We start from the raw sequence: 19,164 nt of genomic DNA, 5'->3' as shown, positions 1-19,164 counted from the left end.
TGCTACTTGCTACCCTTGTATTTTCAAAATTCCCTGAGACTTCAGCCAGACAAGCAACATTAAAGACAGCACTCCTATTCTGAAAATTGTTTCAGCAGCACTAGAACAGAGTATAGCCCGAGGCAACATGTTGGTTCCATCAAAGGAATCTGTCACCAGGCAGGCCCTATGTTGTTAGTTCATGTCCTGACAAATGGCTTGAATTTTACTGCTTGCATTTGAAAGAGCCTGCTTTCAGGAAACCAGTGTGTTTATTATGTAGGCTGCATGCGAGCTTGAGTCAGGCCATAAAGATAGTAACAGGGCAGGCTTTTGTGCTGATGTCGGGTCCCACCAGTGGAAAGAGGGCGGAGGAGGAGAAGCCGGAAAGAGAGCCGCTGGTGCCCGTCCTGCAAAAACACAGGGGCCGCAAAGGGAACAGAAGCCGAGGAGGGCCCTGCCTGCCGGAGTGCCTCGCCCCTGACCGGGCCTGGGACTGTGTGGCCCATACGGGCGGCAGTGGAGGAGCCGAGTGATCCGGCCATAAGAGGCCCCTGTTGGGGGGGATGCAGCCCAGAGAACTACGGTGCAGGTAGGGCAAGCTGTAGACTGAGGTGGGGCTCTGTAGTGCTAGAGGCACTCTTGTGGTCTGACACCCTGTGATAACCTTTGACTACCATTATTTTAACTGACTTTGGGCTGTTATTTTATCCTAGCCTGAATGTATAATGTTCTGCATATGCCTGTTTCTCTTAAAAGTTTCTATCTTGTAATCTTGCTGTCTTTCAGTGGGAGCTGTCACGGAGTAGGACAGCCTTGCCAATATCAGAATGTGTGGGATGTGCATTTGAAAGCATGAGAGGGAGAGAGAATTGTGGAATGTACTTTTTGGTCTCGAAGTGCAGTGTTATGGGAAGTGTGCACACATGTGCTCGGTGTTGAGAGATGAAGTATGTGAATCTATAGGCAGCTGTGCACAATTATGCTTCGTGTTGTACATTGATGAGAATTATGAAGTTCTTACTATTGGCTTTGACATGGCCTGAAGTCATCCTGAATTCTGACTTTACCTTGCTTGAGCTTTATCTGTGTGCACAGCAGCGCTTGCAAGTTGTTTGGGTTAATCACATTCAAGGTATTTTTGTTTCTGTGAGAGATTGTTTAATGTACTTTTGGAGCTTCGTCAAGATAAAGGCTGGAACAAGAGAACTCCTTCCTGCCATGAAATGCTTGCCTGGAAGCTGGCCCATTACAGGAGGTTTCATGGCGCGGAGGGAAAACTCTTGAACCTTCTAGTGTGTGTTTTATTATTATACAGCTGAGGGTTGTTGACTTAGAAAATGGGAGTTTGGAATCCGAACGGGGACGGGCACGTCTACTTCGGTGCGTGGAACCCTGGTTGTTGAGGCTCTCAACCACGGCTGTTTAACTTCCCCAGTCAGGAGTGGGCTGAGATGCAGTGTTTGCACCAGGTGAAGTATTATGTTTTGACTAGTGCCAATGTGATGCGTGGTTCTAGTGGCTGTGGTCATTTGAAGTGTTGAGTTTTGGTTATTGCCACTGTGATGTTTGGCCAGTGGCTTTGATCATTTGAAGTGTTTTCTTTGTGATGTGTGAGTGAGTTGAGGTGCACATCCAAAGTAATCATTTGATGTATATATATCTTTCTGATCTCTTGCAGGACGTCCAGTATATTTGCTTGAGTCTTATTTCGTATTATTTGCTGCTTGTTTATTATCATTGCTTGCATATAAACATATATATCTCTACATATATTTGAATGTTCTGCATTTGGCATCTGGGAAAGCCTTTCGTTAGAGATCATTGTGTAAAATAAAACCCCAACCCTTATTCTAAAAGAGAGAGTCCTTGCATGACAATAAAACTCTTTTTTAAAGGTGTTGTTTGTTTTGTGTTATATCTCCTGCTTCGCCGAGTGTTGGGCCATCGTGTGGGAGCTGTATTATCTGAGAGGCGAAAGCAAGACAGGCGCTTGGCGCGGTAGGATTCCGTACACCTGCGGTCCCAGCCAGGCCACTTGCCTGGATTCCGGCAGACCTTAACTGATCTTTGGAGTGATTGGGGCCAGGCTCATTCCACCTGTTATAGGGACTGCAGGAGCCGCGGAGAGCCGAGCAGGCCTGAGAGAAAGAAGGGAGACGGTCCTACCATTACCCCTGCGGACAGGTGGAGCTAAAAGCTAATGGCCAGGACCAACACTCCGGGGGCCCCCGCACTGACAAAAGAAACTGGACATACTGGGGGCTTGAAAAAATGGGGAAGAACAAACCAGCTCAAGCGTCCAACCCCAACACGATCACCCAATACACCACCCAGTGTCTCCCTAAGCAATGGATCACAAGGCAGACGGGCCCTGATGGAGACAGTGAAGCTGCCAGCAAGCTGTCTCGAGTAGAGATTCTGGCAGCCATCCAGGTCCAGAACTGCCTTGGAGAAGCAGATGGAGACAGTCTCATTAGACGTGAACTTGCACAGAGCAGACTTACGCAAGGTTGCGGACAAGGAATCCACGGCGACATCATACAGTTCCAAGGTGAGGTGGCGGCCCTAAAACAGCAGGTGGCACAGTTGCCCAACACCACGGGTGCACTGGAACGTCGAGCAGAGGAGGCAGGGGGCCGGGCCCGCCGCAGCAACATTAGAGTCCTGGGGTTTCCGGAAAGTGCTGCAGGGGTAAAACCGAACGCTTCCTAGAACACTGGATACGCACCAAGCTGTGCCCAGGGGGGCTCTCGGGGGTGTTTGTTGTGGAAAGGGCGCACAGGGCGTTGGTTCCCCCGCCTCCCCCGGGGGCCCCTTTCAGGGCCATTATTGGCAAAATCCTAAATTACCGGGATCGAGACTGCAGCAAGGGAGGCCCTGGACTTAACCTATCAAAATGCAAAAGTGTAATTATACCCCGATCGTTGGAGTGAAACAAAAGCTCCACTAGTTGGAATTCAATATATATGTTGATTTACCCCGCCAAGCTGAAGGTGATCTCGCAGGGAAGGCCCGCTTTTTTGAGTCCCATGAGGAAGTGTGGGAGTGGTCTGAGGTCCAAGGGGATGCTCTTCCTCCTCGGGAGCGGAGAAGGCACAGGAAAGAATGGGGATGCAGGCCTTCGAGAACTCAGGGGGGTGGCGGCGTAGGAACCGCTCAACGGACAGAGACCCACCGGAGCGACAAAGGATTACGGTGGGCGACGATGTAACCATGCATGTGAAGTTCACGGGCCCGGGTGACTCCCCACCACAGACGTCGGGGGGGAAACTCTGCATTGGAAACAGTGCAGGCCAACCTACTCCAAATGGAAAAAGTGATCCCGGAGACCACCTTGGACTCAGCTCTGTCTCCCCCGGAATTGGAATGATTGGCATGCCTCAGTACACTGGGACTCATTGCCGGTAGGCAAACATGTACAGCATCTCTAAGGGATACCCAGCCACTTAGGCTACGGGGGGCATGCGACAGGGGATGGGATTTCAGGGAGATGAGGGGTAGGGGCCCGTTGTTTAGCAGGTACTTTGCCGGCGCAAAGAGTCGCTCAGGGAGGCTGTAGACCAGGAACGGATGGACCTAACTCAGAGTGGAGACCGCAGGATGTGTATCCGGATTCTAGCGGTTGGGCAAGGCCGGGAGCCTGAAATTGTTCAGGGGAAGTTCTACGGCCCCGGTTGGGCTGATGGGGCAGCTGTGCACGTCCTGGCACAAGCATGGGGAGGGCTTAACTGCATGCACTGTTGCAGGTCATATGCCCGTGGGTGGGGGGGGGGAGTTATTGGAGGTTACTCACATTATATGTTCATATGTTAGTTAAACAGCATACAATGGGTGAGCCGACTACGCGCGCGATGGAGCAGGGGCACACCAACTCCGTAAATCACAGGGGCAATGGGGACTAAGATCATGAGCTGGAATGGAAGAGAGCAGGGCACATGTACTAAGCGCTATAGGGTCCTATCATTCCTCCAGAGGCACCACGTATCGGTGGCATGCCTGCAGGAAACCCACCTGGATGAGGCAGGAGCCCAGAGGATTGCAAAAAAATGGAGGGGGCAGATGTTTCATTCATCATATTCTACTTACGCCAGGGGTCCTCGTGTGGGTGGCCCCAGGGACTCCGTTCTTCCTGCAATACATGGAGGCGGACATCAATGGACAATACATTCTACTAAAAGCAAAGCTGATGGTAGGGAATTAGCAATACTAAATATATACGCCCCAAATGTAGATGACCCAGACTTCTATCACGCCCTTCAGGAAGTACTGGTGTCGGAACAGGAGGTGCCTCTTATCTGGGTGGGTGATTTTAATTGTGTGTTGGATCCCGAGCTCGATAGGTGCCCACCTCGTAGAGGGACAAAACCGCGAATGACAGAGAAACTATGTGAGGTCATGGGAACTTAGGGGCACAGCACATTTGGCGCCAGAGACACCCCACCCAGAGGATATACACCTGCTACTCCCTCAAACACAACACCCACAGTAGGTTGGATAGGGTGTTGGTAGCGAACCCGGAGCCCGGTATGTCTATCGAAGTGGCCCATCATACCCGATTCCTCTCATACACTCCCCGATTGCTTGCACGGTCTGCTGGGGGTCCTCGGCCCGACGTCCGAGGGTCTGGAGGTTGTATTCAGAGGTACTGGACGATCCTTTTGGTAAACAGCACATAGAGGGAGCCCTGGCAGATTACATCACGCTGTACTGGGAAGGGGCAGACATGCCTAGAGCCACAAATTGGGAGGCCCTAAAGGCTGTGGTGAGAGGAGCCTGCCTTATCTTGACGTGGTGGGTCCGCAAGCAACTCCAAAGAGAGCTGCAGGCAGAGGAGGCGGCAATGTTGGAGGCACAAATCCGGGACTGCTCGGCCCCATCAGAGGAGACTAGGGAATGGGGCATTCAGACATGCATAAACGATAGCTGGGAGAGGCTAGATAAATATACTCTCAGCCAATACCGACAGCCCTTACACAGACAAATCAGGATGCCCACAAGCTTGGATCCCCAGAAGGGAACAAACCCCCGACCCAATAGTGGCGCTGTGCACGCCTACAGGCGCAATGGTCTCCTCCGAGGCAGCAATACTACAGGCCCTCCGATCTCACCTCAAGACCTTCTATATGGCAGACCTGACAGTGAGTGAAGTAGCTTATCTCCTTTACCTACAGACCCTAACCCTGACGACACTTCCCGAGCAGGCCAGAGAGGACCTGGAGGTCCCGCTCTCCATCAAGGAAGTACAGTCTGCATTACAGCAGCTTCCGGGAGCTAAGTCCCCACGTAGCGATGGTTACCCTCCCCCCCCGAGTTCTACTGGGCCTACGCGGGCACACTGACCCGAGCCCTCCTGCAAGTACATGTGGAGGCCATCGAGAAGGGTATCCTCCCTCCCACTATGAGGCAGGGCGAAATATGCATGATCCTGAAGCCGGGTGTGGATAGCCGCAAACCCTCATCATATCGCCAAATCACCATGATCAATATGGACAGAAAAATATTGTGTAAACTTTTAGCTTCCTGCCTGGCTCCACACAAGCCACACCTCATACAGAGGACCAATGTGGCTTCATACCGGGCCGTAACACTGCATTGAACCAGCACCGACTAAACCACATTATGCAGGAAGTGAGAGACTGAGAGGAAGAGATGGTGCTCGTGTCTATAGAGCTGGTTAAGGCTTTTCGACACAGTAGACTGGGGTCACCTCTTGGAGGTCCTCAGGGTCGTGGGGATGGCCCCCAGATTGCACCGGTGGGTCTAAATTTTGTACACTGAACCACGGGCTTGGTGAGACTGGGGGGGTTTGTTCTAAGGAGTGGGTGCTGGGACGAGGCATCCGCCAGGGGTGCCCAGTTTTTGATGAGGCAGATAATACTATTAAGGACTGCCTCATCTCTCCAGAAAGATGGGTGGATCACTTTAGTGGCCTGTACTCCGATAGCTTTCACATGTCATCTATTCCTCATGGAGACTCTACCCAGGCACCAAAAATTAATTTCTTGGAGGAGGAAGTTATGGAGGCAATTGTGTCCACAGCTAAGGGGAAAGCGCCGGGTCCAGATGGGGTCCCGGCAGATTTGTGTAGGGCTGATCCTAGTGTGTGGGCGAAGATCTTCTGTTTTTAATGCTGCCACTAAGGCTGGTTTCCCTATGTCTTGGGGCAAAGCAGTCATAGTTCCAATATATAACAAGCACTGGCGTTGCCAATAGGTCTCGCATTAGGAAAGTTTGAGCTATTGGTCTTGTAAATGACAATTTTTTTTATTTATGTGTTGGTTTTGAAAATAGCTAAATTAATAGCTTTGTCATTTACAATGCCAATAGTTGTAACTTTTCGCAAATGTGACACCTATAGTATTTGTAATGCAACATGTTTGTATTTTCGTGACTTAGATGTATTGATATTACAAATTACAATGGCTTTTAATTGTTTTAAATAAAAGTGATTTTAATTTATAATGGCAATAGCTTAAACTTTTGTAAATAACTTTTGTGAAGATTATGTTCAGTGTATTTTATTGTGACGAAAATCCAAGAACAGAAGTGAAATATTAACATCTTTTTGTGACATTTGTAATAAAGCTTGAAACATTGAGAGAACATATTTGAACCAGTTGTTGTTGAATGGTTGCGCAGATTGATGCTGGGGTGGCGCTGAGGGGTGCTGTGGTGGTGCTGAGTGGTGCTGTGGTGATGCTGAGTGGTGATGCTGAGTGATACTGGGATGGTGCTGGGTGATGCTGAGGTGGTGCTGAGTGGTGCTGTGGTGCTGCTGAGTGGTGCTGTGGTGGTGCTGTGGTGGTGCTGAGTGGTGCTGTGGTGGTTCTGAGTGATAATGATTGATGAGTGATAATGTGGTGGTGCTGAGTGGCGCTGCTGAGTGATGCTGTGGTGGCGCTGCTGAGTGATGCTGTGGTGGTGCTGCCGAGTGGTGCTGTGGTGGTGCTGAGTGGTGCTGTGTGATAATGTGGTGGTGCTGAGTGATAATGTGGTGGTGCTGAGTGATAATGTGGTGGTGCTGATGGGGTGAGATTGTGTGTGAGGGTGAGAGGGTGAGTGAGGGTGTGTGAGGGTGGGGGGTGTGAGGGTAAGGGTGAGGGAGGGTGAGGGTGTGTGAGAGTGGGGTGTGTGAGGGTGAGTGAGGGTGTGTGGGTGAGTGAGGGGGTGTGGGGGTGTGAGGGTGAGTGAGTATATGTGAGGGTGAGAGAGGGTGGGTGAGGGGGTGTGAGGGTGAGGGTAAGGGTGAGGGGGTATGAAGGTCATAGAACAATCTCCCCTGCAGCATTGTACATTTCAATTAAAAATAGTGCCTGGCAATGGTCATCCTACACCCATGATGGAGAAGGAAATGGAGCATCCCGTATGTAGAAGAAAATCGAGCGGAAACCAGAGAAAGAAAGTGACTGGCTCTCCTTGGAATGAATGAACGCGGGAGATGAGGCGAATGCGTCACAATGTTAGAAGACATAAAACCACATCACTGGTTAGGCAGCTAATTCTAGTACAGAGTCTGCCATGAATAGGATTATACATTTCGATTTCGGGTACCTGAAGATGCAGCAGAGCTGCTGATAACCAGCCATGCCCTAGAGGGGGAGCCAGCGAGTGGGAGGGAGGGCCTGATCTTTTGGAATGTGTATGTGCTAAGATCGGAGTTGAAGGGATACGATAGCGATGAAGGCGGAAAAAAAAGGAGTTGGGAGGGTATAGAGAGAGAGTTAGCCGGTGCCAGGGTGTAGTGAAAACTAACAGGCAGCTGTTCCTATGCACAGGGCATCTGGATGCTCATCTTCATAACCACAATGGAGTGAGTCAGCCAGTCCCACCACACCGGAGTAGTGTACAATATAATCATGATAAACTCTGTGTCACAAAATTAAGCACCCGGGCTCTCCTTGTAATGAGCTGCATTCATACTATAGCCAGGTGTTTATTTTAATTTTCTGTAATGAAGGAAAACACAAAAATAATAGTATTTAATTAACTAATCAGGGGGCATGAAAGTGGCGCTGATTCAGAACAAAGAAATGCAAGCTCAAAGTGAAAGCTGCACCTTTAATGAATAAATAAAGGCACACTGCCATGAATTGTGTTAGTGGCGTTCACCTCTGCTACTCCTTTACATTAGTATTGAAAGCGGCTCAGTGGAGTTACATTTTAAGTCAAAGTGTTGCCGTGCAAACTCGGGAACTAAGAGGGAATGGTGCGTGGTGTTTCAAGCTGCTTGCATAGTACTTACTCAAAACTACGGTCTACAAAATAAACCAGCAGGCAAAGAACAACAAGGGAGGAAGGGTGACGAGACGCATGGGGAGCAGCAGCCTTTGATGTGCCGGCCGGCCATGCAGTGAATAATTAGGGGAGGAGAAATGCCGGCCTGAGGCCGATTGCAAAGCAACAGATGGCTGTGGGGTATGACAAAAGGAGAGAAAGCCTGTGAGCTTATGAAGCTACAAACACTACACGATTCACACCACACACAGACAGGGCCTCATTCTATCATACAGAATTAAGACACCTACTTTAAACCATTTATGAGTATTAGGAATCTTGCTCAAAGTTTACTGTATTTTTAGGATTACCCTGATCAGTCTCTTCTTTCGTGGGTTAGACATACTGCTCTACTGGCATTACAAACCCAAGAAAATAAGTTACTGTAGTCCACAGACTATTCAGAAAAGAAAAACATTGTTCTCCTCTTTTCACGTTTTTAGACATCACCGATTCAAAGCAAAGCAATTATCTTATCAAAAATAATGTTGGTTTGCAAGGAAAAGACCACATTCATACAAAACCGAAAGTTAGAACATGTTTATATCTAAGTAGGTGCTTTGACAACTTTACAAATATTTAGACAATCATGGCAAGTGGAAAGTCACACAATATCGGGTTCAGCATTTGGGTCAAATTTTGCGGCAAAAAAAACGAGTTTACGCTATTGGCATTGGAACTGACAAAGCCTTTTAGTCATGTTTTAAAAATGAAAACAAACATAAAAGGCATTATCATTCACAATGCCAATTTCTCAATCTCGCGTAATTGCGGCGCCGGTTGCATTGCAAATGCTTGTTGTGTATTCGCTATTGTTATAACTAAGGCCCCCAGATATGTAGCGCCATGACCCCAAAGCTGGCGCCACTCAGAGCGCTATCTCATTTACCACCAAAGGCGGCTGAGTGGTTTCTGAGACTAGTGATGCGAGTGGGTGGCCGGGTGAACATTGATGGTGAGTTCAGCCTCACATCCTGCCCGAGGAGCCTCTTTACATTGTAATGCTCCCTCCCGGACCTGCTGAACCGACACTGTTCACCGCCGTCGCGTGAGCCAGAGATGTGCGTGTTGGCACGTGCTCCCCTCAGGGCTGCGCTGTCACTGCTGTGCTCTTGTCTTGTCGGTAAATTCTTGTTTGCAGTCTCACATTAACGACTGCATTGTGTTAAGATTGCACCGCCTGCCGCTAATGATTCACAGAATCATGATCCTCAACGCACGAGGGTACTCGGTCAGCGTCGGATTGGCATTCGGGCATTATGGATGCGCTCGATATTACATGAGCTGAGCCGTCACGAACACGCATAACAATTATGCACAATATGAACCAGGTCGTAGTTGGTCTAGGAACGCTACGCGCGTGTTACATTATCCGCTGGTGACGTCACCGGTTTATCGCTAATGCGGGGGAGTGATTCTATGTACTTCCTATAGTAAACAAGTTGTGAATAAAAGAAGGGACAGAGAGGAGGAAAGGTGGGAGGGAACACGGCCTGGGGGCAGCTGGCTGGGGAGGGGGAGGAGAAATCCAAGTAAGGCTGTGTGCGGGGAGAGAGAGGGGAGGTGCTGGAGCTGGGGAACAGATGGCCGTGAACGTTTATGGCCCAAAAGCGCGTGCCTGTGGCCACGTGAACTCGAAGAAAACCGCACGAAAAAACCCTTGGTTTCACGAGTATTTTGAGCACTTGAATTCTCGCTCCGCTCAATGCGCATGCGCATTGATAGGTCGCGAGACCTAAAAAGGGCTCAAGAGTTGATCCGGCCTGTTATAGGCCCATCTCACTCTTGGTCCCTGCTGCCAAGATAATGAGAAAAGTTGCATTAGCACGTCTTACAGATTAGTTGGATCAAAATTCCATTATTTCCGACCTGCAGTATGGTTTCAGACAGGGGAAAAGTACAGTAGACCAATGTCTTAACCTACATTTGGTCAAAGGAAAATACACGGTCGCAAGGTAGGGGGACATCCATTTAGCCTTCATGGATTTGTCCACTGCCTTCGACCTTGTAAACAGGCAAAAGCTCTGGGCTTCCCTTTCTAGCATTGGGCTGGAACCTGCACTAGTATCATTCCTGGCCGATATTCATGAAAATAATACTGCACCGGTCCGTTATAATGAAAATGGGAGTTTAACTGAAGCATGGCCAGTTAAGCGAGGAGTAAGGCAAGGATGTATCCTTGCTCCTTTACTGTTCACGCTTTATATAAATAACTTGGGAGAGGCATTAATATCATCTTGCAAAGACATGCCAAGAGTAGGCTTAAAAAGGATCCAAGCATTACTGTATGCATACGATGCAGTTTTAGTGGCTAGAACAGCAAGAGGGCTGCAATCGCTTTTGGATTGTTTTATTGATTTTATGGACGCTCTTGATTTAATAACCAACTTCAAAAAGTCACATTCTAGGACAATAGGCGGGAGACAGGCAAAAAAGGCAAAATTTTTCTGCAAGGGGCTAGAGCTCAAAGTGCCAACCTTCCCATATTTAGGGATACTTTTTGACGATAGAAGATCATGGGCTATGCAGTGTACCCTTAAAAAGAATAGCCTGTCTAGGTCGACTGGGGCGGTGTTAGGGTTTTCAAAACGGATAAGTTCAAAGCCACCCCCAGCCCTTATGAAAATATATAATGCTAAGTGTGTTCCAATGGTGTTATATGGGAGCGAGGTTTGGGGCTACACAGATGCTAGTGAAATTTAAGTAGCAGAAAACATCTTTTTACGGAAGCTGCTGTCGCTCCCAGCATCTGCAGCTACTTTTAATATACACGAGGACGTGGGTGTTGGCTACATTTTAGACCAGATTGCTGTGGCCCCATTATTAGGCTGGTTAAGAATTTGGGCGCAGCAATCGCCTAACTTAAACCAACTGATAATCCAAGACTGCATGTTCCTAGTCAGAGCACTTGACATTCCATGGATACGATACATTAAAACCCAAATGGATATTCTGGGAATCCCCGATTTGTTCTCAAATCCTAGGGCTCTAAGTAAGGCGGCTATTAAAGCCATAAAATCCCAGTTTCTTAACAGGGCAATATTAATGAGGGAAGAAGGGGAACTGGTCAAACCCTCAGTCAGGAGTTTTGTAATGCTGAGTTTAGAGAAATCCAGCCATACATGACCTATATAAACAAGCCATATCATGTGTTTGTATTGACAAGATTAAAGTATAACATGCTCCCATGGTTATTATCTTTCCCAAAAGGTTTTTCCAAGGAGGGGGCTTTGGGGCCCTGTCCCTGTGATAATCTTTCAGAGCAGAATACTCTACACATGGTTTTTTTCTGCGATTTCTACGCATTATTATATGTAAGAAATGTATATTGCCACTGTTACAGGGTTGTAGATTTGAGCAAGTTGCATACTTGCAATGCCTGGGGTCCCCGTTGGTGTGCTTTGGGGTAGCTAGCTACATCACGGGGGCCATTAGACGAAGAAATAAGGTGTAGAAACTGTGACAACTATCCCCCACCTTTGTATCAATAGTGACTTTTTGGAAGAGGGAAATCATTGCTGTGATGATTTAATTAATTAATTATGGGATTTTACAAGGAATACTCAATAGGTGATAAAAAAATTCTTTAAAAACATTTTTTTTTATTATTTATTTTGGACTCCAAGCATTCTTTTTATCATGATGGTGTTATGCGATTCATATGGTCTTTGTATTTAATCAGTACATATATTCTTTTTTTTTTAATTTCTTTTTATTGAAAAATATATGAACAGCAAGGCAAAGAAATATATTACACAAAGTACCAATTCAAACAGGGAAGGAAAGGACAATACAACGAAATCAGCAATCAATGTATGAAAGGGGAGGGGGGAGGAGAGGAGCAAAATCAATGCACATACAATAGAGTAGTCAGAATGTGGGGTCAGGGGGAAAGTGGGACATCAGTGTTATCTATTATGGGTGGTGTACATATATCGCCACGGTAACCATTCCAGGGTCCCCACAATCTACACCACTTCCGGGGCCGACCCCGGGCCAAATACACTGTTTTTTCCCTGAACATGCACCCGTCCATGTTTTCCTTCCATACTTCAACTGTAGGTGGCCTGTGGGATCCCCACAATTGAGCAATGTCTCGCTTAGCAATCATGGCCCCCAGGGTCACCCACTGGGTCTGAGCTGCATTATAATCCATGGGTTCCCAAACGTTCAACAAACATCGTCTAGCTTCCGGCAAAAGGGCAATCCCCGTCACTGCCCTCATTACCTCATGCACCCCTCTCCAGAAGGCAGCAAACTCATGAAATTCCCAAATAATATGGAGAAATGTCCCTATCTGCCCACATCCTCGCTTACACAAACCCTCCTCAGAAAAGCCCATGCAAACCAAACGGGGGCCCGTGACGTATATCCTATGAATAATCTTTAGTTGAAGCAGTCGGAGTCGAGCTGGAACCGCGACCTCCTTGGGAGAGGAGATCGCAGATTGCCAATCCTCGTCATCCCGCTCAAGGCCGTCACGGGTCCACAAGTCCCGAAGATGCAATAGGAGGTCTGACCTATCATTTATTCGTTTTTTGTAGACTAGGGAGATAGTACTATCAGGCACATGACCGTCCAACAGTCTGTCTTCGAGCGGGGATGACTCCGGAATTACCTCCCCCACTGGGAAAACAGACCTCAAAGCATGGCGAACTTGAACATAACGGAAGTACTCTGAATCACCTAATTCAAACTCCTTATTTAACAACTCAAACGATTTTACCTGACCCTTAACCCAGAGGTCTCCCACCTTACTAATACCAATGAGGTCCCATTTATCGAACCCCTTGGTCTTCCACAGTTTACCAAGTTTATAAGAGTCAAAAAGAAGGGTCGCTCGAGTCAAGCGGTCTTTCCATCCCATCGAACTAGTTGCGTCCTGCCACAGACGTTCTACTGTCTTGGTAGGTCCCGACAAATCCTTAACCACCGATTTAGAATACAGCGCCCTATAATAGTTACCCCCAGGTAACAGCCATCTATCCATGGCAAAGACGGGGTTCAATTCGGGACCATACATACCATGATTAATGGCTCCCAATTGAGACGGCCAATAGTAACGTTTTATATCAGGGAGAGCGATACCCCCGTCGTACCACGGGAGCGTCAGTTTAGCAAGCGCTATACGAGGTCTGCCGTCCCATATCAACTTCCTTTGAAGACCCTCGACTGCACGGAAATAGCTAGCCGGAACTATATCAAGAGTGTTTTGGAGAGCATAAAGAAAACGAGGCAGAGACATCATTTTAAAGAGGGCCGCACGACCAAGCGGTGAAAGCGGAAGCTTACGCCAACCCGCGACGTCTTGCTTCAATCTAGACAAGGGTGGGAGGAGGTTCTGTTCATACCGAATTGCGGGGTCCAATGAAATATAGACACCGAGATATTTAAACCCCGTTTGTGCAATCTGGATGGGACAATTATTTGGAAGAAGAGGGACGTCACCTGAAAGGACGTATAGATAGGATTTTTTCCAGTTAATAATTAAGCCTGAGTTCCTACCAAATGAGTTCAAAACATCGCACAATACTATCAATGACTTCCGGGGCGAAGTTAAGTACAGTAAGGTATCATCTGCATAAAGCGAGATGCGATCTTCAAACTCAGAGGACCACCGAAGACCCTTCATCGAGGGCTCCCACCGGATCCATGCGGCGAGGGATTCCAGAGCTAGGGCGAACAGGAGCGGCGACAAAGGACAACCCTGACGAGTTCCCCTCCCAAGACCAAACGGAGCAGAGACTCGGCCATTCACAACAATTTGCGCAAGGGGGTCCTCATAGAGTAGCCTCACCCAGCCAATAAAACCGGGTCCAAACCCAAACTTAGCCAACGTGGCCCATAAATACGGCCATTCCACAGTATCGAAAGACATCGTGGCATCCAATGACGCCAAGATGGTCGAGCCGCAACGTCGCAGCTCTCGCGAGAACACCATGCAGACGCCTAAGATTCAGGGCGGTGTTTCTATGCGGGATAAAACCGGATTGATCCGGATGTATCAACTCCCGAATAACAGTGATCAATCGGTAAGCCAGTACTTTCGCGAGGATCTTAGGTTAGGCATTTAAAAGAGATATAGGTCGGTACGACGCACACCTATCTCTCGGCTTCCTTTCCTTGTGAATCACCACAATGGTCGCTAAACGCTGATCACGGGGGAGAGAGCCAGACTCCAGAGACTCCAAAAACATATCCCGTAGATAGGGAGCCATCTTGTGAGGCCGCAACTTGTAAATTTCAATAGGCAGGCCGTTGGGACCCATTGCTTTCCCCGAACGCAGGGAACGAATCGCAAGAGCCACCTCATAAGTTGTTATTGCGGCGTCCATTTGTTCCCTATCGACATCAAAGAGACGCGGAAAAGCAATATCACGCAACAATAGATGTGAGTCCTCTTCCGGCCTGTCCGACACAGAGGAGTACACTGTTTGGAAGTGATCCGCGAAACACTGAACGATCTCTTTGGGGTCTGAAACCCTAGCACCACTAGCTGTCTCGATCACAGGCACCACCCGACTAGCTCTATCCTTCTTATCCAACCATGCAATCAATTTACCAGCTTTATCTCCCACATCACACAGACGTCCCTGGTGTTCCCTACTCATGGCCTTAGCCGTGCCAGTAACCAATGCCCTGTACTCAAGTTGTTTTAGTCGTAGAACATGTGTTTTAGCACGGGTAACCCCCCTCTCCAGGTCAGGCTCCAAGTCCGCTATCTCTGTCTCGATCTTAACCACCTCCTCATCTCTCCGCTTCTTAACACCCACTATTAACGACAGGGCCTGACCCCTGAGGACGGTCTTGAAGGCCTCCCAAAGCGAAACCGCTCACGAAACAGAACCATCGTTTTCCGAAAAATACAGGTCAAGAGATTTTACCAGGGCAGCACAAGTTTTAGGGTTTCGGAGATACCAAGGGTTAATCGGGGCAACCCGTCCCTCGGTCCCGGAATCCAACTCCATCCGAAGCCATAACGGAGAGTGATCCGAAATTCCCCGAGCCAAATGCTTAACCTCAGTGATAGAAAGAGCCTTTGCAGCCGGTACCAAAACATAATCAATCCTAGAAAGGCTACCGTGAGCATATATTCATTTGTAATGTGTTATTCACACTCTATAGTTGTATGTAATGTATTTTCTATCCCATGAAATTTTGTATTGCGCTTTGATGGTTTTAAATTTTAACCGAATAAAGCAAAATTTTGACTTTGACTTTGGGTGCCCGCTCTCGCCCCTACTATTCGCCTTGGCCATCAAGCTGTTGACTGCGGGTTAGAGCGGGCTTGGACCGGTGGGAGACACGAACCATATCATTTCCTTATACGCGGAGAATGCGCTTTTTTATTTAGCTTGCCCTGGGTAACCACCCCGAGCTGCTGCGCCACCTGGATAGGTTCGGGGAGGTCTCTGGCCTGAGACTCAACCGTAACAAATCACTGATCTTCCTGCTGGCAGGCATGACTGCAGAGCCCCTGGGGGATATCCCAGACTTAGAGCTCAGATTGGAACAGGTAAGTTTTAGGTATCTGGGGGACCAGATTGCGTTGACCAATGTCCAGGCAATGGCCCTAAACTTGGACAGGACCCTCACGGCCCTGCAGCGTTAGGTGAATTTCTGGAACACCCTCCCCCTGTCCTTAATGGGCAGGCTAACTATTTCAAAGATGGCAATGCTCCCTAGGTGCCTTTATGCACTCCAGAACTCGCTCTCCCCGATCCCGACACGAGTATTCAAGCAAATGAGCACAATCCTGCCCTCATTACTGTGGGCGGGGAAGAGGAGTAGAGTAGCCCTCGAAACCCTGACAAGTAGATATGAGGAGGGGGAACTGGAAGCCCCACACATTGATCTATACTACTATGCTGCGCAACTGCAGCCAGTGGCTCGTTAGATGGCAAAAGGGGACAACTGGGAAAAACGACTGTTGGCTGGCAGGAGGGACCCAGGGGCCCTCCAAATAGCGCTGATGAAGGGAAGGGGGGCGGCGGGGGGATCTCCTGTATGTAGTGCGACAAATGGGGAGCATTTGGCAGCGGTTTGCTGAAAAGGTGATACGTCGAGCGCCATTCCATAGAGAGTTGCCTATTTGGATCCTGGCCTCCATCAGAGAGATGAGAACACACGTGTCTTTTCAGGCCTGGAGGGACGGCAGTTGCGAGGTCTTCTCAGACATTTTTCCGCATGAGACCTTCATAACTTATGAACAGGCAAGCAAGAGTTTTGCTCTTAGGCAGGGTCCTTACCAGCAATACAGGGGAATTCAGGAAGTAATCAAGGTCACCGTGCCACAAAATCCAGACATCCCCCAACCGACACATACCTCAGACATTCTGCTTACATGCGGATCCGGCCGCAGGATGATATCGCTCCTATACAAAGCCATGAAGCAGGTCTCTTCTGCCCCGCCACCACCGTCAAGGACTGCTTGGGAGAGGGACCTCAATACACAACTAGGAGAGAGGGCTTTGGCGACTATTAGTGATCTCACACATACAGTCTCCTGTAATGTTAGGGTCAAAATGATTCACCACAATTTCTTACATCGCACTTACCTTACGCGAGTGAAGTTGAGACGCATCGCACACAATAAGGATGGTAAATGTCCCAGGTGCTCTGCTCAAAACGCGAACTTTAGCCACTTGTCATGGGAGTGCCCTGAGGTGAGGCAGTTCTGGACACAGGTGGCAGAAAAGATATGCACAGTCACAGGTCTCCCGCTAAGGGAGGAAGCGTTGTAGTGCCTATTGGCCTATATACGTGGGCCCAAAAACAGAAACTGACATATAAATTACTTCTGTTGATGCTTGTCTTGGGACGACGTGGGGTGGCCATAATGTGGATGGGGCAGAGAAGCCCAGATATAGCAATGTGGCTCAGAGATACCAGAGAGTGGGCATTAGCCGAGGAAATACACATGAAACTAACACGTAAGAACATATAGCTACCGGCAGACCTCACGGAATGGAGAGAACTGTGCAGTACAGGGATGTCAGCAGGAGAGGGAGGGATAGAACAAAGTGCATGTGAGAGTAGCGGGAGTGTCACCAGCAGAGAGGAAAGCCAAAGGAGGGAGGGTGAGGGAGAATTGATATAATAAGGACTCACCCTATGGCAAAATGTCTTACACTGATGTGCTGCATGTTACTGTAATGTAAGCCATCAATTTTGTGGAATACAAAAGACTTCATGTGGAAACCAGCTTCGTTCCCACGATCGAAGGACTTTCATGACACGGTATGCTGTAATGTTGGTGTTTTAATGTCATGGAAAAATGAAAAATAACGGGTTTTCTTTTTAAATGCCTACATAAATAAAACTGTAGGGAAAAAAAACTAGAGTCCTCAGCAAATGCACAGGAAAGGTAAGGATATTAGAGGGACTTCCGTTTGGAGAGCAGCTTAGAATGATTGCAATATCTCGGCCAGTACACTTGTATGACACGTACATGTAGTTGAGAATAAAGATGTATTCTGATATCCTGCGTCTATTTTGTTGCTGTCAATAAAACAACTTTTTACAATTTTTGCCACCCTAATTTCTGCCATGCTGGCTAAATCTTGGTGACCAATGAGTACTGAATGTCTCTGCTGAACTCCGAATTGAGGTTCTCTAAAGTGGCAACAATACCTCAAACAAGCATTGTCAAAACTAACAGGTCTGGTAACAGTTGTGAGCCTCTTGGCTTTGTCAATGCTTGTTATGCTTGGTCATGGTTTTTGCAAAATATTATTGTTTAGAAGCTGCCAGGCACTTACCTATAACACTGGCTACATTTTTAATCACAAAAAGCAACATTGCCATAGTGGTCCCTAGCACTAAAGAGATCTACTTTGCCTTCGAATGAGCTCCTTTTGAAACAGCACAGTGCCATCACTGAAAGTGAAGTTAGCCAATGACTAAAGTAGGCTGAACCACAGCTCCAAGCTGTATTCTCTAGTGTGCGGAAGAAAATAAGAATGACAACAAACCAGTGGAGAAGGACAGTGTGAAAGCCTCTCAAGTGAGTATGTCATCTATGCCAGGTGTAAAAAATACTTAACATGCCAATTTAAACTCACCTGCTGTGTTGTCGGATCCAACTCAAAAATGCCATATTCTGAGGCGATGAGCACCGTCCCACTATCCGAGTGGATGGAGAAACACTGTGGGCTGCCTAAACCCTGGGCAGTACTGCAGTGAAGTGCTCTCAGTAACTTCAAGTTCCGCATGGTTTCAAGGAGATAATGAAGCTGTCACCAGCCAGGACCTACAGTTAAACAAATATATATATATATATATATATATAGCTCCTGCGCAACACAAAGCCATTACCAAGAGTAAAGGAAAGCATACATGTAAATGGTGGACAAAAAAGGGCACGCATTAGATAAGCTAACAGTATTTTTCCAATTAGACTCTGAAGTATACAACAAAGCTTAGAATCCATAACATAGCATTCAAATAAACAATATCACATTTCGGGCATATTTACGACACTCCCTAATTACAAATTAATTCAGTACCTGAGAAATGTCAGACCAATGACCAAAGCACTAGCCTGGCTTTTCCAGAAGCTAAAGCAAATAGAAGCTGTAGCGGTAGGGATGCGCCATGTGTGAAAAGATGATCACGCCCCCTTTCAAAGGCTGCAACCTATCGCTGGCCGCAGCGCCCCTCCGTTCAACGTGCCTTTACCAAGATGGCTGTGACGTTAGTGTGCCCGGTGCGTCTTATACGCGAGTTCGTTCTGTTGGTATGGTGGCCGGCGAGTGTCGTGCGAGTGATTGCCCATAGGAAATAATTGAAACACAGGAGAGTGAGAAATTAAAGGACCGTAAACTTTGTGCGGGCTGATGAATCAGCGGGAAAGGGCGGAAGATGAAAGGGAAAAACTAACATGAAAGGCCGGACCACAGGAGGGCG

At 47.9% G+C, this 19,164-nt stretch overlaps 1 protein-coding gene across 1 annotated transcript in view; it reads right to left on the bottom strand.

The window, feature by feature from the left end:
• The window catches only part of ELP1 (elongator acetyltransferase complex subunit 1), an 861,256-nt gene extending 842,367 nt beyond the window's left edge, over nt 1-18,889 (bottom strand). Inside the window, exons 1-2 of the mRNA XM_078676240.1 lie at nt 18,765-18,889; nt 18,321-18,508 (exon numbers count right to left, since the gene is read on the bottom strand). Coding sequence (XP_078532366.1) covers nt 18,321-18,470 — 150 coding nt within the window. The 5' untranslated portion in view covers nt 18,471-18,508; nt 18,765-18,889. The remainder of the gene's footprint in view (nt 1-18,320; nt 18,509-18,764) is intronic.
• Nucleotides 18,890-19,164: the final 275 nt, after the last annotated feature.

Source organism: Lissotriton helveticus, chromosome 2_1 (genome assembly GCF_964261635.1).
Source record: "Lissotriton helveticus chromosome 2_1, aLisHel1.1, whole genome shotgun sequence".
Taxonomy (NCBI): Eukaryota; Metazoa; Chordata; class Amphibia; order Caudata; family Salamandridae; genus Lissotriton; species Lissotriton helveticus.
Note: the sequence above shows the minus strand (reverse complement) of the source record. Positions and strands in the feature narration are given on the sequence as shown.